We start from the raw sequence: 27135 nt of genomic DNA on the forward strand, positions 1-27135 counted from the left end.
GTCCGGCCTTAGCAGTTGCCTGCAGCTACGCTGCACTGAGTCTCCTCGGCCTCGGCCTCCCCACCCGCCCGTTCGCCCGGCCGCGCCATGGAGGCCTACCATAAGCCAGACCAGCAGAAGCTGCAGGCCCTGAAGGACACGGCCAACCGCCTGCGCATCAGTTCCATCCAGGCCACCACGGCGGCTGGCTCGGGGTGAGTGGGGGCGCAGGGCGAGGGCGCCGGGGCCGCGGGCACGCCGGCTCCATGTCGCGCTGCACGGTGCCACCACGAGGGAGGCGGCCGGGGGCGCGGTCAGATGGCGGAGCGCGCGCCTCGCAGGTCAGCGCCGCAGGAGCCTTCCGCCGCGCCCGCGTTCGGCCCGGCTTCCGCCTGCTGGGGCCCGGCTCCCAGCAGGCCTCAGGCCGGCTCGGCTCCTCATTCCCCGCTGCTGTAAGGCGCAGGGGACGCGCGGCTACGCACTGCGGAGGCCCCTCGCCGGCCGTCCCGGGAAGGCCACCATTAGTGCCCACTCACCAAGAGACAAGCCCTGTACCCTCGGCACGCGCGACCCCTGGACCCTTTCCACCCTGGTAACTGGTAATGTTCCACCCACACGTGAGGAAACTGAAGCTCCGAATTTTTCAGTTGCCCGGGGTCGCACGCGGCGAGAGCTGGAATTTGAACCCGTGCCGCCTGTGTTAACCCCTCATCTTGCAGAGGAGCCTGGGGGCCCCGGCCTTGTCCCTACCTCAAACTACCCGTCCCCTTCTTCACCTCACATTCCTGTTCAGAGGCACATTCTTGCCACTCTTGGCTTTGGAGCAGGGGTGCTGAGACTCCAGAAGTGGGGAGCGAGGAGGAAGGTGGCCACGTGGATGCAGAACCCTGGCATCCCTTGTGAGGGAAAGTGTAGGATCTCCTCTGGGGTGGGGGCATGAGGAGGGGATGGGGTGGAGGAGGGGAGACTTGGAAAGTTAAGAGAACCAAGAACCAAGCCCCAGGGCCTTGGAGTGAACATGCAGGGCCAGCCTCCAGGTGCACTTTCCTCAAGTCAGAGGCCCATCCCCCAGCGTTCTTTCCCGTCAGCCCTAATGGCTCAGAAGATGGAGAAAGGCTGTTGCCCATCCCAAGGAGCCTTCTCTGAAGATGGCCAGTTGCAAGGGACAGTAATGATAACTGGCGACTGTGCAGCTGGAGGCATCAGGTGGGGTAGTTGAGAGGGTCAGCTAGTGAGTCGCTTCAGAGCCTGTTTCCCGCTCTGTAAAATGGGAACAGTAGTAGCGCCTACACACTGAGTGGTTTTCAGGATTCCAGCCCTTTGGGGCGGGGCATGAGGCTGCCCAGACAGCATGTGATGGGTTCATGAAATGATTTTGAAGTCTGGGTGGGGGATGGTTTCCAGAAACCTTCCCAGCCAAGTCTTCTCTTTAGAACAAAGACAAGATTCTTGCTTCTGGCTGATACCCGATCATGCGGGGTACCCCTTGGCCAGGCAGGGATCTGGCTTACTCTTGGTGCCCTCTCCCCCGCCTGGCACACAGTAGGTCTGCACACCTATATTGCTTGGTGAGTACTACTGGGTCCCCTTCCCTTGACCACTTCAGGGGATCGTTTGCCCTGCAGAACCTTGTCGAGCCCTGCTGTACGCTAGGAGCTCTCTAGCTAGATTCCTGTCGGCCTAGCTGGAGGGACACAAAATAGTGTTACACTTCTGAGCATCTTACAGGTCTAGATAAAACCTGTAGACAGTTACAGGGTTCCTGAGTGGTCGATAAGTATCCCTGGTAGGACACAGAGCATCCTTTATTGCTAATATTATTTTATGGATTCTGAGAAGAACCCTATGAGACAGATGCTGTCATATCACATTTTATAGATGAGGAAAGTGAGGCTAGTGTGTTAAGTGACTTGCCCAAGCTGGTCATTGTGACTTGCCCATAGCTGTTCCATGCTGTCCAATGGGTCTCCTGGGTCTTTGTTAGATAGTTAAACTCTGATTTCTATGGGGAAAAGATACTGGATTGGCAACTAAGTTACACCCAGGTTTACATTGTAATGCCTTAGGGAGGAACTCACTGAACTCAGTGTCCATTTACAAAAAGAAAAAGTGCAAGATACAGTGAATCCTGTTCGTTTTAAGCATGCGAAAAAAATGCAGGAAAGAAATACTTAGAAAAAAACATGCTGTAAGGCCAAAAAAAAAAAAGAAATACTTAGAAAAAACTTAATTTTTCAGAAGGAAGTAACGTTACTATTACTACCTCTGTCACAAGAGATTTTGAAAGGCGTGTGCCAAGAGCTCTGTGCACAAAAAAAAAAACCAGTAAAGGAAGACTTGAACAGGTCTCCAGATGTTTGTTTTGAGGCCGACTATTCCCTCACAGCAATGGGTGCGGTCCATCAAGTGAAGGCTCAGCTTTGAGGCCCTGGCTCTGTGCAGTCATGGCCAAAGTGACCATCCTGTCAGGTTGTCTCCTTTCTGGGGGAGCTTACACCCCCAGTGGTGAAACAGCACTTTGGCCAAAGTCTTTTCATGGTCACTGCGGAGGCTGGACTGACATTGGATCAGTGAGGACCAGGCCGTGGTGTTGAGGATTCGGTGAAGTCCTGATATCTTGGTAGCTTTCCCCTTCCTGTGCCATCACTGACCAAGTGATAGTGGACGTCACCAGGCCCGGGAAGTGAGGACACTGGCCTCTGTGTCCGAGGAGCTGAGGGACAGAGCCTGCACAGAGGGCTCCTTGTGGCAACACCCACAGCTTCTCCAGGTCACCTGCCCCTCCCTCTGCGTGCTGGGGGAGCTGTGGCAGCCGTGGCAAGGGTCCAGCTCATCCAGGCTTTAAAAGATGAGACTTGATGGCCTTGTCAGAGGGGCCCTTACTGCTGAGGCTCATGGTGGAGATTTCTGAGTTCTCACCAAGCGGGCTAGACTGGCATTATCCAAACAGTGCTGAGTGTCATCTGAGGACGCCATCAGAGTCAGGCCCAGATCTGGAGGCGCGGGCTGTGCTTAGAAGTCCCCGGGGCTCTGACCCACAGTGTTGGGGTGGATACTCGGGAACATAAGGTCTGGCCAGGCCTGGCTGGTGGGCACAAGGAGACGAATCTAACCCTGGCTGTGTTCCGACTGGCTGTGCCCTTGTCAGAAAGACCCTTCCCGTCCCAGGGCCTCAGTTTCCCCATCTCTAAAGGAGAAGTTCACAGATAGGTGGTTTTTGAACTGGGTTTCTCCGGGGTGGGGCTGGGGGACCAGAATGAGCAAGCTCTGGGGTCCTGCCACCTCCTGTTGTGGGTTTCATGTCCTGGGGGGTTCACGTGACCTTGAAGTGGCTGGAAGTATATCCCTCCCTGCTACCCAGCTCTGGTGCTTAGAGAGGCTTTGAGTGCTCAGAGGGCCCCTGTTGGCCCAGCCTCTCTGGGCAGAAAACTGCTGCCTGGGCCTGCTTCTCCATTCGGGCTGTCTTCACCCCAGCTTGGCCCTGACTGAGGCAAGAGCAAGCCCGTTGAGATTACCCCAGCAGCGGCATTTCCCAACTCTGTGTGAGGACACCCGGCTGTCCTGCAATGACCCTGTTCTTTGCCTCTGAACTCAGCAGGGCTGATGGGCAGTGCTTCCTGAAGCTGGGAACCTGGTGCAGCCACCTGGCTAGGGTCTGAGATGTTCTCCTGTCTTCCCATGAGCTGATCACACTGTGGCCCCTGGACCACCAGCTCTGACTCCCCTTGACTTTGCCTCTTTAGGCAGAGGCCTGTTATCACTAGAGCCCAGTCTCACAAATTCAGGAACTCCCTTATTGCCACAGACTACAGCTACCAGCCCTGGACGCTGGGTCCTTAGGCAGACTCTGTGCTCCTGCCCTGAACAGTGAGGTGAAGTCCACTCCATGGGGTGGGCTGGTGGGAGCTGGCGATTGCCCCAGCATGTGGGGTCTAGCTGGTGGGGGCCTGCACTGTTTGGCCTTCTTGCTCAGAAGTCAGTCTCACCCATGGCCTGGCTGTAATCTCTGAGGGCTGCACAACTGGGTAAGGGAGTGTGGCTGCTCAAGTATTTCCTCTACTGGGCTCTGAGCACCTTTTTCCTTTTAAAGATCATCCTTTTATAGCTCTAGTGAGGTATAATTTTCATATCATAACATTCTTAGTGTATGGTCCAGTGGCTTTTAGTAAATTTAGTATATTGACACTGATTTACAATAAGTTTTAGTGAATTTACCACTTCCCATTTTAACTCTTCTGGATATTTCATATAAATGGAATCCTACAGAATGAGGTCTTTGGGGGTCTGGCTTTTTTCACTTAGCACAATATTTGGAAGGTCATTATGTTGTAGCATGAATTAGTACTTCGTTTCTTTTTATTGCTGAATAGTCCATTGTTTGGATATACTACATTTTGTTTATCCATTCTTCACTTTCTCTTAGCATTTTGCTTTTCTCCTAGCTCTTCTGATGGTAGACTGTGTGACCTTGGGCAAGGTACTTCCCCCTTCTGTGGACCTTAGTGGTCCCATCCTCAAAATGAGAAGGAGGTTTAACTTCGTATCTGGTATTTTTAAAGCTGATGTTTACTGAGCAGTTGCCGTTTTCCTATGCACTGTGTCAAGCTCTTTACCCACAAATACTACCTCATTCAGTCAGATTCTGTTACTGTCTCCATCTTACATTGAGGAAACTGAGGCGCAGAGAGGTCACATCCCTAGAGTCTTGGAGCCAGGATACATCATTTATTTGTGCAGTCTTTGTTCCAGATGCTCTTCAGGCCCGAGGCTACAACAGTGAAAAGGCTCAAACTCCCTGCCCTCCTGGAGCTGGAGTTGCACCTAGAATAGACAGGCAACAAATAGCCACATAATGTCAGTTGGCGGCAGGTATGAGTGAGGGGATAAAAGGGTTTTTTTTGTTTTTTTTTTTAACGCGGTTTGCGGGATCTTAGTTCCCCGACCAAGGATTAAACGCAAGCCCACTGCAGTGGAAGCGTGGAGTCTTAACCGGTGGACCGCCAGGGAAGTCTTGAAGAAGGTATTTTAGATAGTGTGGTCAGGGAGGGCTTCTTGGAGGGAGTGGTGTGGGGCATAGCTCTGTTTCTTCACAGTCTGAGGTGTGGAGGCAGTCTTTCCAGGCAGGAGCCAGCCCAGGTGGTTCTAGGAACAGGAAAAACAAGGATGGCTTGTGTCCTGGCATCCTGAGGTTCTCTTGCCTGAGTATTTTCTTTTTTAATGTTTTTTTTTTAATATATAAATTTTATTTTATTTATTTATTTTTGGCTGCATTGGGTCTTCATTGCTGCGCGCAGGCTTTCTCTAGTTGTGGTGAGTGGGGGCTACTCTTTGTTGTGGTGCGTGGGCTTCTCACTGTGGTGGCTTCTCTTGTTGCGGAGAACGGGCTCTAGGCGCATGGGCTTCAGTAGCTGTGGCTCGAAGGCTCCAGAGCACAGGCTCAGTAGTTGTGGCGCACGGGCTTCGTCGCTCCGCGGTATGTGGGATCTTCCCAGACCAGGGATCGAACCCGTGTCCCCGGCATTGGCAGGCGGATTCTTAACCACTAGTTAAGAATGCCACTAGGGAAGTCCCCTGAGTATTTTTTTTTAATATATACCTAAAAAAGAATATAAATGATGTACATGTTATAAATAACTAACCTGGGTGTACCTCCAGGCTTAAGAACTAGGACGTTACAGTGCTTTAGAACCTGCTGGGTGTCTCTCCCTCCTCACAGAAGGAGGGTTTCCCCCAGAAAGAACTATACACTGAGTTTTGCATTTTATTGTTTTCCTTATAGTCTTATAATGTTTGTATAAATTCATAAACAGTATGGTCTTCCCTGCTGTAGAGATCTGTCAGCAGTGTGCTTTGTTCACGTGTCGTATTTGTGAGATCTTGTTGAGGTTGCTGCATAGTATTCCATTATAGGAATATACTGTCATGAAATATCCTCTTTATAATTTTTGGCTGCGTTGGGTCTTCGTTGCTGTGCGCGGGCTTTCTCTTGTTGAGGCCAGCGGAGACTACTCTTCGTTGCGGTGCGCGGGCTTCTCATTGTGGTGGCTTCTCTTGTTGCGGAGCACGGGCTCTGGGCTGCATGGGCTCAGTAGTTGTGGCTCACGGGCTCTTGAGCGCAGGCTCAGCAGTTGTGGTGCACAGGCATAGCTGCTCTGTGGCATGTGGGATCTTCCCGGACCAGGGCTCAAACCCGTGTCCCCTGCATTGGCAGGCAGATTCTTAACCACTGCGCCACCAGGGAAGTCCCTTTTTTTTCTTTTTTGAAGAGCTAGCTCTTGACTTCGATTTTTAAACATTGTACATTTGCTTCCTATTTCATAAATTTCCATTTTTTATCTTTCTACTGTCTTTGAGCTCACTGTATTTTTTAACTTTTTAGGTTGGACCTTAACTGTTGGTTTTCAACTCATATTTCTTACTTTTTCCTTCGGGTACTTTCTTCATAACAGATTATTTTTCTTCGTATTTTTAAGCATTGGAGAGGCTGTTGTAGTGCTCACCTCCCTGGTTCATTTTCTGAGGCCTTGAGGCATGTGTATGACGTGTGTAGGGTGGGAGAAGGGCCATCTTCCAGCAGCTGGCAGCTTTATCTGTTGATAATGGAGAGGTGCCCAGCCAGGGGGTGAGGGATCTTCTCTGCACTTTTTCTGCAGGGAAACCTGTGAGCAAGCAGAGTGAATGCTGAAGGGAAGGGTGGTGGTGGGGACATCTGGAAGAATGTCCTCCCAGAGGTGGGGGGCCCTTGGGAGACTTACCTAGGCCCAGCTCTAAGGCCTCAGCACCACCTTCATAGATTGAACTAATTAGGAGTAAGTGGACAGGTTTTGGAACAAACTTATTACCCCCACGCATCACAAAGAGTTGTGTAGTGGATAAAGTTCCCTGCAGCCTCCCACCTTGCCCACACCCCTCCCTGCCTCTTGCCAGTTTACATTCATGGGTTTGTCCTGTACAGCACCTTGGGGTGGGCCCCCACCCACAGTTGTCCCCCCAGGGCAGGCTGGGGTTACAGGAGAATCTCAGGCCCTCAGACCACAGACTCTGTACGCTGAAGTTCCTCTAGTAAGTTACACCTAAAAGTAACTGTCTCCCGTGTGTTCAGCAGTTTACGGTTTGCAGAGCCCCATCTCAATTCTCAGCTTATTTCTTCCCTCCTGCCTGCCCCGTGGTCCGCAGAGGGTCGCGGTCCCAGCCTGCAGATGAGGAGTTGGAGGCACTGAGAAGTGTGGCATCTGGTCTTCCAGCAGATGGTGGTGGCTGATGGTAACCTGGGCACTTTGAGTTCATTGTCTTAGGGACCCCCTGCCATCTGCACACAGCACCCCATTTACAAGTGAGGAAGCTGAGCCTCAGGGAGGTGAAGCATGTGCTAAAGTCACAGCCTGAGTGGCCCATATCCCCACCCTGGGACACCTCTCAGAGGGAGTTCCCTGAAAGCTCTGGGGTGGGGTGGAGCAGACACCCGGCCCCCAAGGATCCCTTATCCTGTATGTTTTTATTTGGCAGGTATGAAGGTAGGGCTAGTAGTGTGTCCGGGATGCAGGCTTTGGAGGAAATATAGGCTCAACCCCCATGGGTCTCGCAAGGAAGGGTTCAAATCAACTACTTTTCAACTTCCGGTGTCTCTTCATGGGTGACCTCCCTCCCACCACGTCAGCTTTGCCTGGGCCAGGCACACTTCCACCATGTGCAGAAAGTGCTTGTGTCACAGCCCTTTCTGCCTGAAGCCCCTTCCTGGGAACCGCCAGGTGGGCAGGGCAGGCCAAGCTCCTGTCCGTGTCTGCCTTCTTTCTCTTGGAGCAGTTTGGCCTGCTCTCCACCCACATCCTTCCCCCACTGTTCTCCTAACAGGGTCATGACTTTTGAAAGAGGGTTCCTCAGGGATGGGGTTGCCCTAGGAGGGGAAGGGTAAGAGGTCAGCCTGGCTGGTGTTGACTGGGGTGTCCCCCAGCTGAATTTTGCGCTAGGGACAAGGGAGTTGGGTTCCTGCCAGGCAGGGAAAGGTTTCTCGTTCACATTTCCTCACCTCCCTCTTTCAGGTCTAGTGTCTTTCCCCATGACCAGGAGTTCGTAGAAATGGTTAAGTATAAGACGATTGTGTGCTGGGGATGTGGGTACTAAACCAGCATGGACAGTTCCGGATTTCTCTACTAATGTGTCTGCTCTGGGAGTGACTCACCCCTAACCCGTGGTGGGAGCCAGCTGGCAGGGAGGAGGGAGGCCCACGGAACTCCAGGTGGTGCATGTGCCCTTGAGTTTGGCAGTGGGCATGTTTTAGTATGAAGGACCTCAGAGCAGCGGCAGAAGGCTGTGCTGAGCTGCATGGAGGGAGCGGCTGGGAGGCACGTGCCCTGAGGCTGACGTTGTAATCAAGCTGCGGACCAGAGGGCTTCAGGAATCACAGCATGTCCTGCCGGGAACCCCAGTCTCCACTCCTGGGGGCTGGGGCTGAATCAACCAAGTGGGTCCTAAGAAACCTGAATAAGTCACATCTCTAAGACATAATCCTTGTACGTTCTCTGGTTAAGTCCTTTGCCCAGGAGCCATTCAGATAACTGTGCAGCAAATAGAACAAGAGCCTAGAAAAGGGAGACCCGTTGACCCCACCGGCCCAGGCCTGGAAGGGCAGGTGCTTGCTGCTGTCAGCCCCAGCCCAGCCCTGTCTCAGGCAGAAGGAGTTTTAATTTTTTCCAGGATTGTAGCCTTTGTAGAAGACAAGAGATTGCTTTGCCTTTTAAATTCTGTGCAAAAACATGGTTCCTGGTGGCTATACCAGCCCTCAAAATGCCCATTAAAAGCCTGCCGAGTAGCCCAGTGATGCTCTTGGAGAGTCCGAAGGCCCAGTTTTCAGACTACCAACCCGGTGGGTGGGGGCTGCTGGGAGCCTTCGTCCGTTAGCCCCCGCCCAGGGCCGTAGGAGGCCCAGTACCCCTGGGGGCCTGGGAGGCCAGGTTGCCCTGACAGGTGGGCAGAGTCCTGGGCAGTCCCACTGGGACTTAGCTAACTGTTCATAGAGGGGCCACCGCAGTCTCCTGGACCCCTCCTCCTTTCTTACTCTAGTCCAGCCCCAGAATTCTTCAATTACCGTGACTTTGAGGGTCCAGACTGTTGGCCCCTGGGAGGGTGCAACCCCCATGCTGCCAGCAGTGCCTCCTTGAGACCCCATGTAACCCTCCCAGGAGGGAGGAGCACGTGGCTCTCTGACAAGCCAAGCCCGTGACTCCTTGGGACCTGCACCCCCAGGTCCCTGTCTGTGGGCGTGGGATAAGCCCTGTAGATCAGGGGTTCAGGGCTGTGATGCATGCGTTCGTCTCTCTCCTGGGCCACAGCCACCCCACGTCATGCTGCAGCGCCGCCGAGATCATGGCTGTCCTCTTCTTCCACACCATGCGCTACAAGGCCATGGATCCCCAGAACCCTCACAACGACCGCTTTGTGCTCTCCAAGGTAGGACGCCAGCCCTCTGACCTTCACCTGGGGCTGGGTGGGCCCTGAAATGGTGAGAAGGGGACCTACCTCCCTGGTGTGAACCCAGCCCCTCACCACTCTTCTCCACCTGCTCCATCCGGCCCCTCCCTCGGTGTCTTGCTCTGTGCTGACCCAGCTGGTAAACTTAACCCCAAGCTAAGGAATAAACAACCGAATTCGTAGGGGTTAATGGAAATGGTCTGGTGTTTGGTGTTGACAGGCAGGACTGAAGTCCAGGTCTGGGGTATAGCTTTGTGGCTTTCTACACGCATCTCTGTTGGGCCAGTACCCAGGCCACGCTCGCTCCCTCAAGAGTGGTGATGCCCTGCAGTAGGGTTTAGGATGGTGCGCCCTGACCACCTCCCCCCGCTGCCCCGCTTGAGAACCATAGCCACAAACTATGCCATGAAACCCCGAAATCCACCTGTACCCAGGCCTGGCTCCATGGCCTCTGGTCTCTCGGGGTAGGCATGAGAGCTTAGAAGTCTGTCCAAGTCTGCTCACATGCCAGAACCCAGGGATTAGGGCGGCCGGCTGCCTGCTGGGGTTTTGGCCTCGGGCCTCACAGCTGCGCTCCCCCTGCACCTGTCCTAGGGCCTGCTCGGCCTTGGCTGTGGGAACCTTGGGCTGGAGAGGGATGAAAGGAGGGAAGGTAGCCTTCACTTGCTTCTTTTCCTGAAAGGGATACCCGGGCCGGCAGGTTCGGTTTGGCTAGGCCCTGGGTTTCGGGGCGTGGCGGGAACAGCTCCTCATCTGACCCATCCCCCTCCCCCCCCCCGCCCCCGTCCATCCCCTGCAGGGCCATGCAGCGCCCATCCTGTATGCCGTCTGGGCTGAAGCCGGCTTCCTGCCTGAGGCAGAGCTGCTGAACCTGAGGAAGATCAGCTCTGACTTGGACGGGCACCCTGTCCCGGTAAGTGCACCCCACCAGGAGCCTCTCCACGCCTCTGCTTCCACTTCCTGTTTCTCAAGGCATGCGGGAAGGGGGCAGGGCACCCACTGAGGAGCTGAGGGTGTTGGAGGGCAGAGGAGGGCATTAAAGGGAGGAAGAAGCAGGCGTTTGGGGGCACGCTGTTTACCCCAAGCTTGTGCTGAAGGGTGAGACCTTTAAGGCCCCAGCCCAGGGCACTCTGGGTCAACTGCAGGGAGGGCCTCTCCCCAGGCACCAAACACCGGCTTCCCTTCCCTGCTGGGCCTCCCTGGCCACTTAGACACAGCTTGGGAGAAGAGGTTCACCAGGGATTCTCTAAGGGGGTCACAGCAGGATGCTGGTGACACCCACAGAAGGGGCCTGGTGTGCTCCTCTGGTCGCTGCAAACGTTTGGAGTTCATGAGGTTACCATGGAAACTGTGACGCCCCATCTGGCCACCCACTAGGGCCAAATACTTCAGATTTGTCATGAATTCTCCCAACCACTGTGTGAGGTGAATAATGTGGGTTCTGTTTACAGATGAAGGAACCAAGGCCCAAAGAGATTCAGTCCGTGGCCTGAGGTCACACAGCTCCCCATGGCCCGAACTGGTATTTGAACCACACCCACAATTACTGCTGTAGGGGCATAATGAGAAGTCACACTCTGCCTTCTGCAGACCTGCCTGCACCCTGGGTATGGGTGGGGTGTGGCTTCGAGGCTCCCAAGGCCACAGGGCTAGAATCCTGGGAGACACTTCTGGGAAACATTGCCTGTAGTAACTGTAGCCCTCTGTCATGACAGAAACAAGCTTTCACCGACGTGGCCACGGGCTCCCTGGGCCAAGGCCTTGGGGCCGCTTGCGGGATGGCCTACACCGGCAAATACTTCGACAAAGCCAGGTAACACTCCCACTCCCCACCCCCACCCACGATGGTTTTGGGAGGGGTCCTGGTGGCCCAGCTTTACTCGCTGCCCCCAAGCACCTCCTTGCCTGCCCAGGTCGGACTAGGAATTGAGTGACTAACCGTGAATGTGTGGCATGAGGCTGGTACCAGGACCAGCTCCCTTTTCAGATGAGGAAATGGGCTCAAAGGAGTGAAGGGACCTGCCCAGTGTCCCTGGATAGTGACCGGTAGGGCCAGGCTTGCGTCCAGAGCCACGTGCTCTTTGGCCAGAGCGCTTTGGCTCATGAGTTCCCATGTTGCCCCCAAGCCTGGCACCTGGACCCTGGAAGTCTTAGGTGGGCCCACCTCTCAATGCCTGACTAGGTGCCGAGAACCCAGGCCCGAGCCACTCGCCTTTACCTCGGGAAAGGAGAAAATGGGGTGTTCCGGGGGTGTTTCTGGGCCTCCCTGACCCCCACGTGTCAGCCAGGGAAGAGATGAACCCTGGAGAGAGTGGCCTGTGGAGGGTGAGCAGCCTGGTCAGAGAGGTTTGCTGCTCCATTTGGGAGAGAAGGCCCTCGAGGCAGGTTTCAGCTACAAGGCCATCCACCGTGGCCTGCAGACAGGTCTCTGTTGCGGAGGGGAGGAGTGTTGGCTGCAGGCTGTCAAAGTGGTTTCTGCATTCCTTTACCGTTTAGGGCCCTGTACTCTGTGCTTTATAGGGTTTCACCTTGATAAGGTGATAAGGTGCGTACAGCTGCCCCTCTCACAGGTGGGGAAACTGAGGTAAGATGTTTGCTTATGGTGGAGGCAGGATGTGAACCCAGGGTGTGCATCTGGAGTCCATATTCAGGGTCCCCAGGCTGCTCTGAGGGGCCTGAGGGAAGCACAGCAGGCTCAGGGAGCCCTGTGGGTGGGAAGCTTCCCAGAGGAGAGGCCGAGGGAGTCTGGCCTGCAGGCGGCAGGTGGCTACAGGGAGCCTGACTGGATGCTCCACCTAGTGAGCACCTACTGTGTGCAGGGGAAGCTCCTGAGACAGCTCTCCAGGAGGTGGGCTGGGGCTGTGAGGCCTCCCAGACTCAGGCCAGTGTTACCTGATGGCATAGCCTCCCGGGCTGGGCTCTGGGGCCAGGCTCAGCTACACCCAGAAGTGATTCACCATGCAGTGAAGAAAGTCACAAAGAATGGGATGTGTGTTTAAGAGTATTTTATTTGGCACAGAACCAGAGCTGTGAGTTAATTATTCTCTACAGTTGCTTGAAATAATTCCTCATGAAGGGTCGTTTCCTGACCCTAACATAATGGGAAAAGCCAGTGTAGGGAGAAAGCGTTTAGCTGGGTTCTCAGTGGCCAGGGTTGGCTAAGGCTGAGGGGTTAAGGGAATTACCAGGCTGCGCCAGCTGCCAGAGGTCCTGGATCCAGCCTCCAGTCAGGTCTGTCCAGCCATCAACCAGGGAGCACACATCCAATTGGCTCTCTTCTATTTCTCTCTTTTTTTTTTTTTTTTTTTTTGGTTGCACTACATGGCTTATGGGATCTTAGTTCCCAACCAGGGATCGAACCTGGGGCCCCAGCAGCGAGAGCACTGAGTCCTAACCACTGGACCTCCAGGGAATTCCCCATTTCTCTTTTAAATAATTTTTTTAATTATAAAATACATACTAATCTAAAATACAGGAATGCATTAAAAAGAAACAAGGGACTTCCTTGGCAGTCCAGTAGTTAAGACTGTGCTTCCATTGCAGGGGGCATGGGTTCAGTCTCTGGTCGGGGAATGATGATCCTGCATACTGCGAGGTGTGGCCAAAAAAAAAAAAAGAAGAAACAAACATCTTCCTTATTCCTAACCACCTCTCCCCCATTTCAGTCTCACTTAACAATGTATCCTATTTCCTCCATGTTATTGTGAGAAAAAACTTAATGGATTTATAATCCTAGTATTTATACAATTTTACCCAATGCTTTTTAGAAAAATCTGAACACTTTCTCACACCCTGTCTAGAGCTAGTGTTTGTTTTTTTTATTTTATTTTTATTTTTGGCTGTGTTGGGTCTTCATTGCTGTGCGTGGGCTTTTCTCTAGTTGTGGCGAGTGGGAACTACTCTTTGTTGCGGTGCGCAGGCTTCTCATTGTGGTGGCTTCTCTTGTTGCGGAGCACATGCTCTAGGTGCGTGGGCTTAAGTAGTTGTGGCACTCAGGCTCAGTAGTTGTGGCACGCGGGCTCAGTAGTTGTGGCTTCCCAGCTCTAGAGCACAGGCTCAATAGTTGCAGCGCACGGGCTTAGTTGCTCCGCGGCATGTGGGATCTTCCCGGACCAGGGCTGGAACCTGTGCCCCTGCATTGGCAGGCGGATTATTAACCACTGTGCCACCAGGGAAGTCCAAGAGCTAGTTTTAATGACTGGATACTGTTCTGTTTTATGGGGATGCTGTAACACGTTTAGACCGTCATCTGTTGTTGGATATTTGAGGTGGTTTCCCAACTCCTGCAGCAAATGTTGGCCCTCTCGTTAGGGTCTCTTCTCTTCATGGTAATTCAGGACTGTGGGCATTTGTAGCCCTACCCTGAATCTAACAGCTTCAGGAAGTATGCAGCCTCAGGGTTAGCCCTGGCTTCTGCAGGGCCCCCTTTCCTGTTCACAAGCACCCCCAGTGTCTCCCCACGCCACCCTCCTGACTTGAGTCTGAGGCTATGCTGGAACTCCACTCTTGGCCCCAGTTCAGGTTCCTTGGAAGTGGGTGTGGGGTTGGGAAGGCAGCCAGTCTGCTTCCCTGGAATCCCTTTTTGGGGAAGTCGAGTTCCCTACCAGCTTCTCTGGCTTAGCCCCATCAGGTTGGTCATTTTTGGGAGCTGCTGTGCCAGACCCCACCCCTGCAGTGTCTTTGGGCCCCCCTTGCAGCCTGCAAGACCCAGCTTCAGATAAGCCTCTGTGAGTGGGACCTTCTGCTCCTTGTGGGGGAACCAGTGGCCTGGCCTGCTGGAGGCCACAGAAGTGAAGGTACGGGCCTGGCACGGCAAGGGGAGGATGCAGGAGCCCTCCCTGACCTGGAGGCCTGCAGGGGTGCTGAGTCATGCTGACAGCACCACAGCCGTCCCCACCTCTCTTCAGCTCCCCCTGCGTTGGCCCTGCAGCAGGGAGGCCTGGAGGCCCAACCCACTCAGCAACAGGGCGGGCGGCTGTGTCCCTCCGAGCCATCCAGGTACCAGCCTCGCTCCCTGGGGTCACGCATCTGGACGCTGGGCAGGGGAAAGGGGGTCTCGGCATCCTGCTGCCCCTCCCCCTGTGTGCGATCCTAGTCAGCAAGGAGTGGACGGACTGGGCTGGGCAGTCAGGCCTGTGTTTGAATCCTCCCTCAGCTGCTCCCCAACTGCATGATCTTCAGGCAGGTGCCTTGACCTTTGAGCCTGTTTCCTTGTCTGTGTGTTTTTTTGGGAGTAGCAACTGCACTTACCTTCCTTCTTTGAGAGGGTTACTCAATGCTAAGCAGAGTTGGGGGGTTGGGCGTTGGGGTCAAGGTCCCTGAACTGGTCTCCCTGCCTCCAGCCTCACCCCTTGGCTCCACCCTCCCCAGCCAGGGAAGGTTCTGTTTCTGGGTAATTTATCCCAAGTTCATTGCTCTTTTTACCGTGTCACACTGCCTTTGGAACAATCATGGCTGCCTGTGTTGAGGGCAGGAGATAGCTCCTGGGGTGGAGAAAGCCTAGGCCCAGCTCTAGTCTTGGGTGAGAACCAGCCCCAGCAGTTTGGGAGGAGCCCATACTTTGAGGCACCTTCCCACACTGTGACCCCGGCCTTCAAGCCCCTCGTGCGTGCTCATCTTCCCCTGGAGCCTCCCTCTAGGGTGCATCACAGATGGCCTCCCTGGCCCAGCTCCTCTGAGCAGCAAGGTCCTCTGTCCCTCTGGCCCACTGAGCGAGTCCCAGGGCTCCCCCAGCAGTCCTGGTTCACGGTGAGGCGGAGAGAAGTGGGTGCACCCCGGTAGTGGGCGGCTCAGGGCCCTCCCGCCCAGCGTGAGTAGTCAGCCCGTGTGAACCTCATCATTTTCTTCGTGCCCTAACCACTCCACACTGCTGTCTGGAGCTGTTTCTTGGCAGCTGGTGCTACTTTCTGGAGCTCCTGACAGCTTCCTTCACAGCCCCTTCCTCACTGGGTGTGGACTTGGGGTGGGCACAGCTGTTGCACATCCCAGAGGGAAAGGCCAGGGGCACGTGGGCCAGGCAGGGGGGCCAGTCTCTAACCCCCCACCCCCACCCACAGCTACCGTGTCTACTGCATGCTGGGAGACGGCGAGCTGTCAGAGGGCTCCGTGTGGGAGGCCATGGCCTTTGCAGCCGTCTACAAGCTGGACAACCTCGTCGCCATTCTTGACATCAACCGCCTGGGCCAGAGTGACCCCACCCCGCTGCAGCATCAGATGGACGTCTACCAGAAGCGCTGCGAGGCCTTCGGGTACGTACGAGGCTGTGGCCTGAGCACCCTCATAGCAAAGGAGACCTCTGTGCCAGAAGCTTTGCAGATGCCGGGGCTGAAGCCAGAGGTTAAGCCCCATCAAAAGAAGGTCTCCCTTCAGGGTCTGACTCACAGGGCATTTGGACTTAAAGTGGCCACCCTGACCAGTGCCATGGATTTGTGGGCTGAGGCCCAGCTCTGAGCAAGTTCCTTTATTTGCACGTTGAGTGGTGTGATGGCTCTCAGAGCATCCACATAACGTGATCTCACACATCCTCACCTTGTTCTTGGGTGAGGAGGCAGGAGGTGCACGGTGTGGACCAGGCTCGCTCAGTACGTCAGGCCACTCGTTACCTCTTGTGACAGGAGGAGGAACAGACCTCTCATAGGGAAATGGGAGATAGGGTTTCCAGATTTCCCCCATGGGCCTTGGATGGTTGTGAGTTCAGAGTCACATGTTACAAAGCAGGGAGGTCCATCTGGGTGGGTGTCAGCCAGAGAGCGCCTCACCTTGATGTCCCTCCCCTACCCCAAATACAAGTTCTGCAGTTGGGCTCTGAGGGCCCAGGGCCTCCAAGGCCACCCTTCATAGATGAGCCGATGACCAGGGAAAGTCGAGTTGGAGTTGCAGTTCCTGATCACACAGCAGACACAGGGCTGTTAACTCTGAGTGACCTCACAGAGGGAGAAAATGAAGAGAAGAAAGATTCTCTGTTGGACAGGGGAAGAAACAGCCATAACATGCCTCAGGAACAGACCTCCTCAAGGCCACATCGGGCTGGGGACTTGGAGTATAACCCCGGCAGCATCCTTGGGTCTGTGTCCATAACCTTGTGGCTACAAAGCCAGATTCCTTAAGTCCTGGTTTCATCACTTAACTTGCTTTGCGGCCTTGGACAGATTACTCCACCTTCAGTATGTCAGCTTACATGTCTATAAAATGGGGACAACAACAGGTTTTTGTTTGTTTTTAATAATTTGCCTTATTTATTTTATTTATTTATGTTTGGCTACGTTGGGTGTTCGTTGCTGAGCATGGGTTTTCTCTAGTTGCATCAAGTGGGGGCTACTCTTTGTTGCGGTGCGTGGGCTTCTCATTGTGGTGGCTTCTCCTGTTGGGAGCACGGGCTCTAGGCACGCGGGCTTCAGTAGTTGTGGCACATGGGCTTAGCTGGTCCGCGGCACGTGGGATCTTCCCGGACCAGGGTGTGAACCCGTGTCCCCTGCATTGGCAGGCGGATTCTTAACCACTGCACCACCAGGGAAGCCCAACAACAGGTTTAAATGGGTTAATATGTGCTCAGCCCCGTGCCTACATAGAGTGGGCACTCAATAAGTGCGAGCTGCTACTTCTGTTACTATTAATCTGCCAAAAAGTGTCCCAGAAGGGATTGCCTGAAAGAGAAAGGCTCCTTCCTCTGGATGTTTGACAACATGACTTAATTTATTCAAGTTTCCGGCACCACGTCCACCATCTATGGAGTGATCGGATGTGTCCCTTAAATAAAAATTCATCAAAAATCTAGCAGTAGATTCCAAACCCAGTGCATTGTCCTAAAAGCAGCTTTCAGTAGGAAATGAATAGCTCAGGAATGAAAGACAATAAGTGAACTAGGCTTTGCATTACTTAGGAGAGAGGAGGAAAATCCGTTCAAAGGCAAACAAGAGGAAGTAAAACAATGTGAAAAGAGAAAATTAAACCCAAATCGGAAACCGGCAGGTTTGAGGTGCCCCAACTCCTCCAGCTCTTTTCCAGATCGCAGCCGTGCAGTAGAGTGAGGGCAGGGCCTTTCCCCAGGACCCTTCTCAGGGCCCTCACCCCTCACGCCCTCTTTCTGTCCCCAGCTGGCACGCCGTCATCGTAGATGGACACAGCGTGGAGGAGCTGTGTAAGGCCTTCGGGCAGGTCAAGAACCAGCCAACGGCCATCATTGCCAAGACCTTCAAGGGTCGAGGCATCACAGGTCTGTATGCTCGAGCCTCCTCCCACCCACCACCCCGGGACCGGGCCCTGAGGCTGACTGAAGAGGGGGGTGTTTAGGAGGCGTGCCTCTGAGAGCCCGTGTCTGGGGTTGAGCCAGCCGCTTGCTTCCTCAGCGGAGTGCACACAGTCCAGGGAAGGGGGAGCAGGAGACTTGCTGGGCAGCGTGGCTGAGCTGGGATTTAGAGCCTGGTTAGGCTGGTCTTGACTGGGGGTCATGTGTAGGCAGGAGGAGAGGGAGGACTTGGGAAGGACTGTGGGTAAGGAGAGAGGACACTCCCTGCCTGACATCTGCAGAGCGACCTTGACAGCTCCCGATGTCTGCCCTGAGCCGAAGGGCTGATGCAGGGAGCCCCAGGAAAGCCTGGGGAGACCTAGATTCTTCCCTAGGAGGCAAGCGGGGTACCCCTCATGCAATGGAAAACTGATTTCAGAGGGCTGTGCGGGTGGGCAGCCCAGGAGCGTCTGGAAGATGGTTCCTGTGCCTGGCCTGAGAGCCATGCAGACATAAGTCCCTCCCTAGCACCTAGGCACGGGCTCCAGACCCTTGCTTGGGGCTGGGATGGCCCTTGCCCATTGTAACGATGGGAAGATGGGGCTAGAAGTGGCCAGGGACTTGCCCAGGGATACAGGGAGTCTGGCACTAAAAGGGCTAACTGCAGGCTCTGGGCTGGCTTCACTGTGCCACGTGCCCGGCTCTCCCCCTGCCCACCAGGGGTCACGTCCCCCTCTGCCTGTGTGGACTTGAGGTAAATGAGGATATTCACTGGTATCTGGGAAGAAGTGTACAGCTCTGGAACCTTCTGGGAGAGGACTCTGGGATCAGTTATGGCCTCAGTGCTGCTGATGCTGACCCCTCAGGTGTTACTACCACGTGGGATCTGGAAACCTCATAGCTCCTGGGGGCTGCTTGGGAGGGTTAGTCCTTGGCTTTCTCCAGGCTGTGGTGACATCTGAGGTGACCTTAGAGGAGAGGGTTATTAAGTCTCACTGGTTCCCGTACGGCAAGATGCCACGGCAGGGGATGCACCTGCGGGCTTACAGAGCCCCGTCTGCTGCTCACTGATGCATAGGTGACCTTGGCGGTGCTGCCCCCGCCCTAGGCCTCAGCTTCCTCTCCCAACCTATTCAACAAACTGAGTGTGATTTCTACAGCAGACCCCACGCTGTGCAGGCTTGGGATGGGGAGGTGATGCAAGGGGAATGGGATGGAGTGGCATGCCAGCAACATTCATCTACCACACATGCCCCCTCCCCACTGGGAGCTCCTGGGGGACTGGGCCGCTACTCAACAGGGGCCTGCAGTTGAGTGCTGCTCACCATGGTCCTCCTTCCCTGACCCCCATGGTGGCCTGCCCTTGACGTGTGGGGGGTTAGGCCCCCTCGAGCAGCTTCCTGGCCCTCTGGGAGCTTTCACCTTACCTGTCCCTCTGCCCTCCTACATTGTACCCATAGGGGTAGAAGATAAGGAGTCTTGGCATGGGAAGCCCCTCCCCAAAAACATGGCTGATCAGATCATCCAGGAAATCTACAGCCAGATCCAGAGCAAAAAGAAGATCCTGGCGAAACCCCCGCAAGAGGACACGCCCTCAGTGGACATCACCAACATCCGAATGCCCACCCCACCCAGCTACAAAGTTGGGGACAAGGTACCCGGTTGGGCCCCACTTTTCTGGACTGGTGGGGCTCGGGTGGCAGCAGTTCTCTGGTTCCCCGGGGCCGGGGCTGGGAAAGGGAAGAGAGATCAGATGAGTTCGGGCTGAGGAGGGACCCTCAGCGGGTGCTCCTGCCAGTTCTTTCATGGGGCCAGCCAGCTCTGGAATTATTTACATGCAGAGGGGCTCAGAGAGGGCAAGGGATTTGCCCATAGTCACACAGCAAGCTACTGGGATCAAAGCTGACAGCTTCTGAGTCCCCCCCCAGCCCCAGTCCATCACGGCCTTGGCCTGTGCTCAGGACTCCCCCACCTCTGGCCAGGCAAAGGCAAAGGGCAGGCCTGCCCGGCTCTGGGCACTCCCGCTTGTGGACCCATCAGTGCCACCTGAGTCAGGCTTTCTGACTGCCAGGCCCTCAGTGTATTCTCGTGCAGAGTTGGGCGAGTTCACAGGCCTCTTTTACAGGGCTGGGGAAATGGGGGTGTTAGGACATCTTTTCCAGCTCAGATGGTTCATAGCCGGGCTGGAGACAAGAGCCTGCACCCAAGACATTCATCGTTTTAAGTTCTTATTGGCAACCTTACAGAAGTTTCCACAGGGCCATATGCTGCTGGGCTTCCTTTTTCTGCTCCTGTTTTTACCCTTTTCCTCCCTGGTGGAAGCTATGGCCCAGAGGCTGAGCTGGGCTCCAGGCCACATGCCCCCGAGGTGCTCAGCCTTCCCACTCTCCTCCCTACAGATAGCCACCCGCAAGGCTTATGGGCAGGCCCTGGCCAAGCTGGGCCACGCCAGCGACCGCATCATCGCCCTGGACGGGGACACCAAGAATTCTACCTTCTCAGAACTCTTCAAAAAGGAGCACCCAGACCGCTTCATCGAGTGCTACATTGCTGAGCAGAACATGGTGGGTGCAGCTGGGGTCTGAGGGGTGCAGGGGCAGGGCTGAACCCCTCCTGTTCCCTTGAGCAGCCGTGTTTGGCAGTGCCAGGTGCCTGCTAGGCCCTAGAAACAGCTAGGACCCAGCGTTGACCCTTGACCTCAAGTAACTGGTGGGGGAGGGGTGTTGTGACACCCAAGGGCTGGGTGAGTGCACACAGGGGAGCTGAGCAGGGGATGCTGCACGCAGGCCAGTCATTGTGGTGGATGGGCTTTCTCTGGGGGTAAAGGGCCGTCCAGGCGGAAGGGCAGGCACAGCCAAGAGGCTGGAACGAGCAGCCAAAGTCTGCTGGGCCCTTTTATGCACAAGGCTTTGGCCCTTGCCACCCTGTGGAATACAGAGTTGAGAGAACTTTGTGGACCTCTGCCATGCACACAGTTGGGTTAACAGCTCCTTGTCAGGATCTATGGTTGTTAAATAAGGAACAGTGTTTTGTCCTGTTTTTCAAAATATCCTGGCCGAGGAGCCCAGCCTGGCCTGCAGGCTTCTAGGAACTGGGAGCTTCCTCCCTCTGGAGACCACCTGACTCTGCTGCATCCAGAGTTCTTCCTCCACCTGAACCTGAAGTTGTCTCTGGCTTCCAGCCTTGGCAGCTGGAGGGTCTGGGGCCGGGGGGTGGGGGGCTGGGGAAGGAGGGCTCCTGTCAGCTGGTGGGTTTCAGAGCTGTGGAGGTGATGCCAATTTAGAACCAGTGCCTGCACTCAGTGCTTCTGGGCCAGCATTTGGGGCCTGGGGCCTCTGGGCATGCAGAGGGGTTGCGAGGGCTGGTCTCTGCAGAGGCCTTGGGGTGGCAGGGAGATGGTGGAGGAGACTTGCAGAGGCCTGGGAAGGATGGACCGTCCATGCCCAAGCTTAATAGCCTGCTCTGTGAAAGGCTTTTGCTAGAAAAGTGTTCCCCAGGACAGTGATTTTAAGAGAACTTGTGAAATTACTATTTCAAGTTGAAGGAGTTTGGAAACAGACTGTGGAGTCCGTGGGTGCACAGGATCACTTGCATGGGAGGAGGAGAATTAACAGTTACTAGGATGACGGAACCCTCACCTCCCAAGAGGTGGCCCTGGGGGTCCTGGGCCCCCTGACCACCCTCTCCCTCCTCGGGGCTGACACCACCCACTCTGCCTCAAGGTGAGCGTCGCCGTGGGCTGTGCCACACGTGACAGGACGGTGCCCTTCTGCAGCACCTTTGCAGCCTTCTTTACGCGGGCCTTTGACCAGATTCGCATGGCAGCCATCTCCGAGAGCAACATCAACCTCTGCGGCTCCCACTGCGGCGTGTCCATTGGTAAGGAGCTGCGGCCGGGTGCTCACACCTGTGACGTCCCCGGAGTTCTTTTTTTTTTTTTTTTTTTTTTGCTTTTTCCCACACATGAACATTTATTAAACATTTTGAGTATTACACACAATTTGCTTCTTTTACTTAGCAATTTTTGGCATTTTTCTGTCAGTACTTCATTCTTTTTAACTGCTGCAGATGTTACATTTTATAGACATACTGGTTAGTTATTTCTTATTGATCAACATTCGGGCTGTTTCCAAGTTTGAAAAAGAAAGTTGCAACAAATACTCTTGGGTCCATTTCTTTGTTCAGGATTAATTTCTAGAAGTGGAAGTTCTGGGTCCAAATCCAGAATACTTTGAATTTTAATTGATATTGCTAACTTACACTCTAAAAAGGTTGTACCAATTTATAAGGCAGAAAATGCTTTTTTTTTTTTTTTGGATACTTAATCTAAATCTTTGCTAAAGTGATGGGTAAAACATGTTTTAATTTTCATTTTTTAATTCTGTGAAGTTTAGTTTCTAACTTACTAATTTTGGTTTCTAGCAATATTCATTCTCAATTTTTACCTCTTTGAATTTTTAATTTTAGCCATTATGCTTGACATTAGGTTATTCTTTTTTGTAAAGAGCAGCCAATTCTTATTCTATCATTGTAACATCCCATGCAATCTCATTGAAGATCAGAAACAAAGTTTTTTAAGGTCTCAAACCTTCTCCTTTAACCACCGAAAAGGTAGTCTCATACCTGCCTCTTTACTAGCTCTGTGGAATATCCTGCAGTTTTCAACTTACTGACTCCTAGTCTGAGTGAACAGAATTTTTTTCAAAAGTGTGATATAAAGTAATTCACAGTCCCTCTTTTGATCTAATTTTAATAACTGTATGCTAGCTCTTCTGTTTATAATCCATTTCTGACCTTTGGACCCATCTGCCTAGCTCCTAGCTCTATAGGCTCTGGTTTCAACTCATGCTACCAGGGGACTCTGCCACTTTGGGCTGTCTTGGTAGATATTCTACCCTAGGCACGTGCTGGTCACCTATTCTTGATGCTTGATGGGCATTCGGGCAGTTACAGCAAGAAATGTTTCACAAATGGTATCTGATACAGTCTAGTGAAGATTAATGGGGAATAAAAGTACTTTGCTTAGAAATAATTATCCATAGATCTAAAGTCAATAAAAGTCTCCACAACAAAAAATACATAATTTTTTGGGGCAGGGAGGAGGAGGCTTGAAATAGATCAGAAATCACTTTCACATTAATTGTTCTTTTTATATACTTCAAATTTGTACTTAATGCCTTTCTCCTCCTGGACATCAGAAGGAACACCTGGATATCTTATAAACGGAACTGCCTCCCACTATCCAAACCGTGTCCACTTTATTTGTTAATTCTGGTTGCTCAATAAGTTTTAAGGCATCATCCAGACTTTCAGCAAGAAAATGAGCTCCCTTTGGAGGTTCCGTGAGTTCTCTACTGAGAACTATATTAATTCTGTCCTTTAAAGGTCGATTCTTCTCTGGAATGGAGAACCAGGTTTCCCCACCCATAATCACCAAATTCTGTTTACCTGAGCGGGGGCCAGGGCAGGTCCCCATTCTTGCCGATGCCCATGTTCTGGGACACAGCGACAATGCAGTTTAACAGACGAACCATGACGGTGGCAGAAAACACTTCCGAGCTAGCACGTCACACTGCCAGGGATAGCCCACCAGCTTGGTGCGAAATTCTGTCCCCGGACTTCTGAAACAGGGTTTGGGGCCAGGATTCCATTCCATGCATGAGGTCTTACTTCAGCATATCCTCTCCCACACCCTAGGGGAAGATGGGCCCTCCCAGATGGCCCTGGAAGATCTGGCTATGTTTCGGTCTCTCCCCATGTCAACCGTCTTTTACCCAAGCGATGGGGTGTCTACGGAGAAGGCAGTGGAATTAGCAGCCAATAGAAAGGTGGGTCACTTGACTGTTCTTTCTTCAGCTGGCAGCTAGCGCTTCCCTAAAGGGACGGGAAGGGAGGCTAGCATGCAGGCCCAGAGCTGGTCATTTGCTGCCCCAGAGTGGTGTGTCTCCTGACCGTGCACTGGTGGTGTGACTTGCAGGAGTTAGACCAGGAAAAATGAAATACACACCACCCTTCCTGCTGCGTGGCAGACATTGCTAATTGATCACCGCTCTCTTTCACCACTGAGCATCCTGGCAGCCCCTGCCAATCCAGCAGTTGATGCCTGTCTGCCCTCCCTGAGTTGGATTCTCCAAGACAGAATGAACTGAGTCCTGAACAAGAGCCACGCTGCCATTGACTGGAATGTCTCATATGGCTCTCATCCCTCTGAGGGCAGGGGGCAAGCCACAACACTCTGGGGCGGGGGGCAGAGGGGGTATAGTCCTTGGAGGCCAGTCTACCTGATGGAGAAGTTATCTTCCATCTGGGGCTTGGGGCTGGCTGTCACGCAGGAGGAATATTTGGAGAGGCACGTGCTGCAGAGGAAAGACTCCAGTCCTCAAGGTTGGAAGTCCTGTGTCCTGAAATCCTCAGTTATTCTGTTTCATTCCAGGGCATCTGCTTCATCCGGACCAGCCGCCCAGAAAACGCCATCATCTACAACAACAATGAGGATTTCCAAATCGGACAGGCCAAGGTCAGTGTGGTTTATGCCCCAGTGAGACCCCACAAGAGAGAGCCTGAGGTTGGGATCCACCCCAGTCTACCAGACTTTGAGCCTCACTGGCCCCCATGTTGCCCCCAGGTGGTCCTGAAGAGCAGGGACGACCAGGTGACTGTGATCGGGGCGGGGGTGACCCTGCATGAGGCCTTGGCTGCTGCTGACCTGCTAAAGAAAGGTAAGGAGGGCGGGACCCACAAAGTCTTAGATGGGGTGCTAACTGCAGACCCGGTCTTGGGTGAAGAAAAATCTCGTCTAATTAAATGATGAGAATATTACTAAAAGCCAGGCTTGGAGCACTCACTGTGTGCCCAGCATGGTGGCCAGATCGAGGCCCTGGAGCCTGAATCTACTTAGCTGGCTTCTAATTAAGTACGTTATTCAGCATCATTGTGCCTCGTTTCCCCACCCATGATGGAGGTACTGTCACCTTCCCCACGGGGCTGTCCTGAGGATTTAATAAACGTGACCTGGCATTATTATCATCATTGCGAGCTCACAAGTGTTAGCTGTAGGGAAGACAGGCATTAGCCTCCCCTGCAGTAGAATCACAACAGATTTCAGCTGTGCTGAGCACCCAGGAGAGGGCGGACACGGGTGTCCTTAGAAAAATGACCTCAGGGCTTCCCCGGTGGCGCAGTGGTTAAGAATCCACCTGCCAGTGCAGGGGACATGGTTCAGGCCCTGGTGCAGGAAGATCCCACATGCCGCAGAGCAACTAAGCCCGTGCGCCACAACTACCGAGCCTGCGCTCTAGAGCCTGGGAGTCACAACTACTGAGCCCATGTGCCACAACTACTGAAGCCCACGCGCCTAGAGCCCATGCTCTGCAACAAGACAAGGCACCGCAACTAGAGAAAGCCCACACACAGCAACGAAGACCCAGTGCAGCCAAAGATAAATTTAAAAAAAGAAAAGAAAATGACCTCAGATGTGAGTAGGAACTGATAAGCAAAGAGGGTATCGAAGAGGCCCAGGCAGAAGGAACAGAGCTCTGAGGAACTGGGGGGAGGGCCAGAGCAGGAGCGAGACGGGCTGGAGATCCAGGGGGAGGGTTGACCCATCCTCCTGACCTGACACCGCCCTGCCTGCAGCCACAGCTCCCCTCCCCACCACCCCACATGCCCTCACTTTACCTCAGGGCGGACCCCTGGGGGCGGCCGTCCCTCTGGCTTTCCCTGACAGTCGGTCCAAAGGCCAAGATCCTGCAGCGCAGGGCGTGAGGGGAGAGAGAGGCGCTCCTCTTCCTGCCTGAGACCTGCTGCTCCTGTCAGGCCAGGGAGGCTCCGAGGTGGAGTGGTGGGTGCGGAGGACACGGGCATCACAGATCAACAGAGGAGGTGGCCGAGCCATCGGGGGTGGGCAGCTGTGTGACAGGCCCCCTCGCAGGGTGCCCATCAAAGGCCCCCAAAGGGCAGACCCACGGCGCCCAGCTCCTTCCCCTCAGCCCGCCCCACTTCTCCTCCCCTCACAGAGAAGATCAACATTCGCGTGTTGGACCCTTTCACCATCAAGCCCCTGGACAAGAAGCTCATTCTCGACAGCGCCCGTGCTACCAAGGGCAGGATCGTCACCGTGGAGGACCACTACTGTGAAGGTGAGAGAGCCAGGGACACACAGGTTGGGAGGGCTGGGGGCACAGGGCTGGACATCCTCCTTTATCCCAGCCCCAGGAGGGTAGCTGCGGCCCAGGAAACCCAGAGCAGCTGGGACTTGGCCTCTTAACAGACCTCAGGCTTGGCCTGGGGACCCTTGAACTCAATGGCTGGAATGGCTCCTTGGATCCCTGCCTGACCCAGGAAGCCCGAGAGGGTTCCAGCCGTGCTAAGAGCACACAGTGGTCATGTCCCTGAAGTACCTGAAAGTTAAGGCTGTTGTGCAGAATCAAACTGGGAAAGCGACACAAATTTCTGGCTTTAATGAGTTTTTCACAAAGCCATCCTCTACAAATACACACCGCTCTCTCCTCCAAGGCAGGCCCCAGAGGAACAGACGGGCTTAGACCCCGAGATCAAGTGCAGATGTTGATGACAGCTGCCCAGAGGATGGTGTTAAATATGATTCAGAGGCCATATTTGGGCTTATGAAAAAAATAAGTACTGTGATTGGTGATGTCTGCTCTGGCTACAGCCGTGGGGCAGGGTGGTTGGTATATATGCCATCCCCCCATCCTTGGGAAAGGGAATAAACTCAGACTGATCCAGGGCCCCGGGGGCAGCTAGGGGCTCTGGGGACCCACCCACTGCTCACCTGAGGCCGCATCGCCTGACTCACCTCCCTCCCTTTGTCCAGGTGGCATAGGTGAGGCAGTGGCCTCTGCAGTAGTGGGCGAGCCTGGCGTCACTGTCACTCGCCTGGCTGTCAGCAAGGTGCCAAGAAGCGGGAAACCAACAGAGCTGCTCAAGATGTTCGGCATTGACAAGGACGCCATCGCGCAAGCCGTGCGGGGCCTGGTCACCAAGGCCTAGTGGGGGGTGTGGGGTACAGCGTGGGAGTGAGTTCTACACATTCCTGAGATCCTGGCAGAGGTGCTCAAAGATGTACCGAGAGGAGTCATAAATATACGTTTTGAGAAAAATGAATTGGCTCCTGAAATGTTTTTTCTTTGGTGTGAATGCAGCCAGTGCTGGTTCAGAGGAAGAAGGGTGGAGGGAGAAGTAGGGAGGTTGGCGCAGTTGGTTCTGAGCTGCTGCTGTTTCCCAAGCACCACCAGGTTCGCCTGCAACCTGCCTTCCAGCCCAGAGGCGGAAACCCTCACCCTCAGCTGGCCCGGCCCCAGGGGTCTAGGGAGCTGCCTCATAGTCTGACCTCTGTGGTCCGAGGTCTCCTGGGGTAGGGAGGGCACTTGCTTATTGTTCCAGTTCCTTCCCATGCCCTCTTAACCAGCAGCCTCAGAGAAGCAGAGGGAAACAGGGTAGCCCCA

General features: G+C 54.1%; 1 protein-coding gene and 1 pseudogene across 2 annotated transcripts; one reads left to right on the forward strand and one right to left on the reverse strand.

The window, feature by feature from the left end:
• Positions 1–26794, forward strand: TKT (transketolase). Its single transcript, XM_082638769.1, has 14 exons — positions 1–194; positions 9309–9426; positions 10247–10360; positions 11163–11260; positions 15504–15695; positions 17541–17659; positions 19132–19325; positions 20071–20235; positions 21394–21550; positions 23369–23499; positions 24105–24188; positions 24297–24390; positions 25687–25809; positions 26505–26794. The coding sequence occupies exons 1-14, from the start codon at positions 88–90 to the stop codon at positions 26678–26680; spliced, it is 1872 nt and encodes a 623-aa protein (XP_082494895.1). The 5' UTR covers positions 1–87; the 3' UTR covers positions 26681–26794.
• On the reverse strand, positions 21557–23342 carry LOC309813705 (dihydrofolate reductase-like; annotated as a pseudogene). The gene has a single exon. The product of its transcript is annotated as a dihydrofolate reductase-like (transcript).
• Positions 26795–27135: the final 341 nt, after the last annotated feature.

This window comes from Mesoplodon mirus, assembly GCF_964341445.2.
Source record: "Mesoplodon mirus genome assembly, chromosome: 12".
NCBI lineage: Eukaryota > Metazoa > Chordata > Mammalia > Artiodactyla > Ziphiidae > Mesoplodon > Mesoplodon mirus.

Excerpts from the sequence above, each read along its gene's own strand:
- TKT (XM_082638769.1), top strand. The coding sequence starts at position 88 with ATGGAGGCCTACCATAAGCCAGACCAGCAGAAGCTGCAGGCCCTGAAG. Across the intron at positions 11,261-15,503 it reads AAATACTTCGACAAAGCCAG|CTACCGTGTCTACTGCATGC; the intron begins GTAACACTCCCA and ends CCCCACCCACAG. Across the intron at positions 15,696-17,540 it reads AAGCGCTGCGAGGCCTTCGG|CTGGCACGCCGTCATCGTAG; the intron begins GTACGTACGAGG and ends TTCTGTCCCCAG.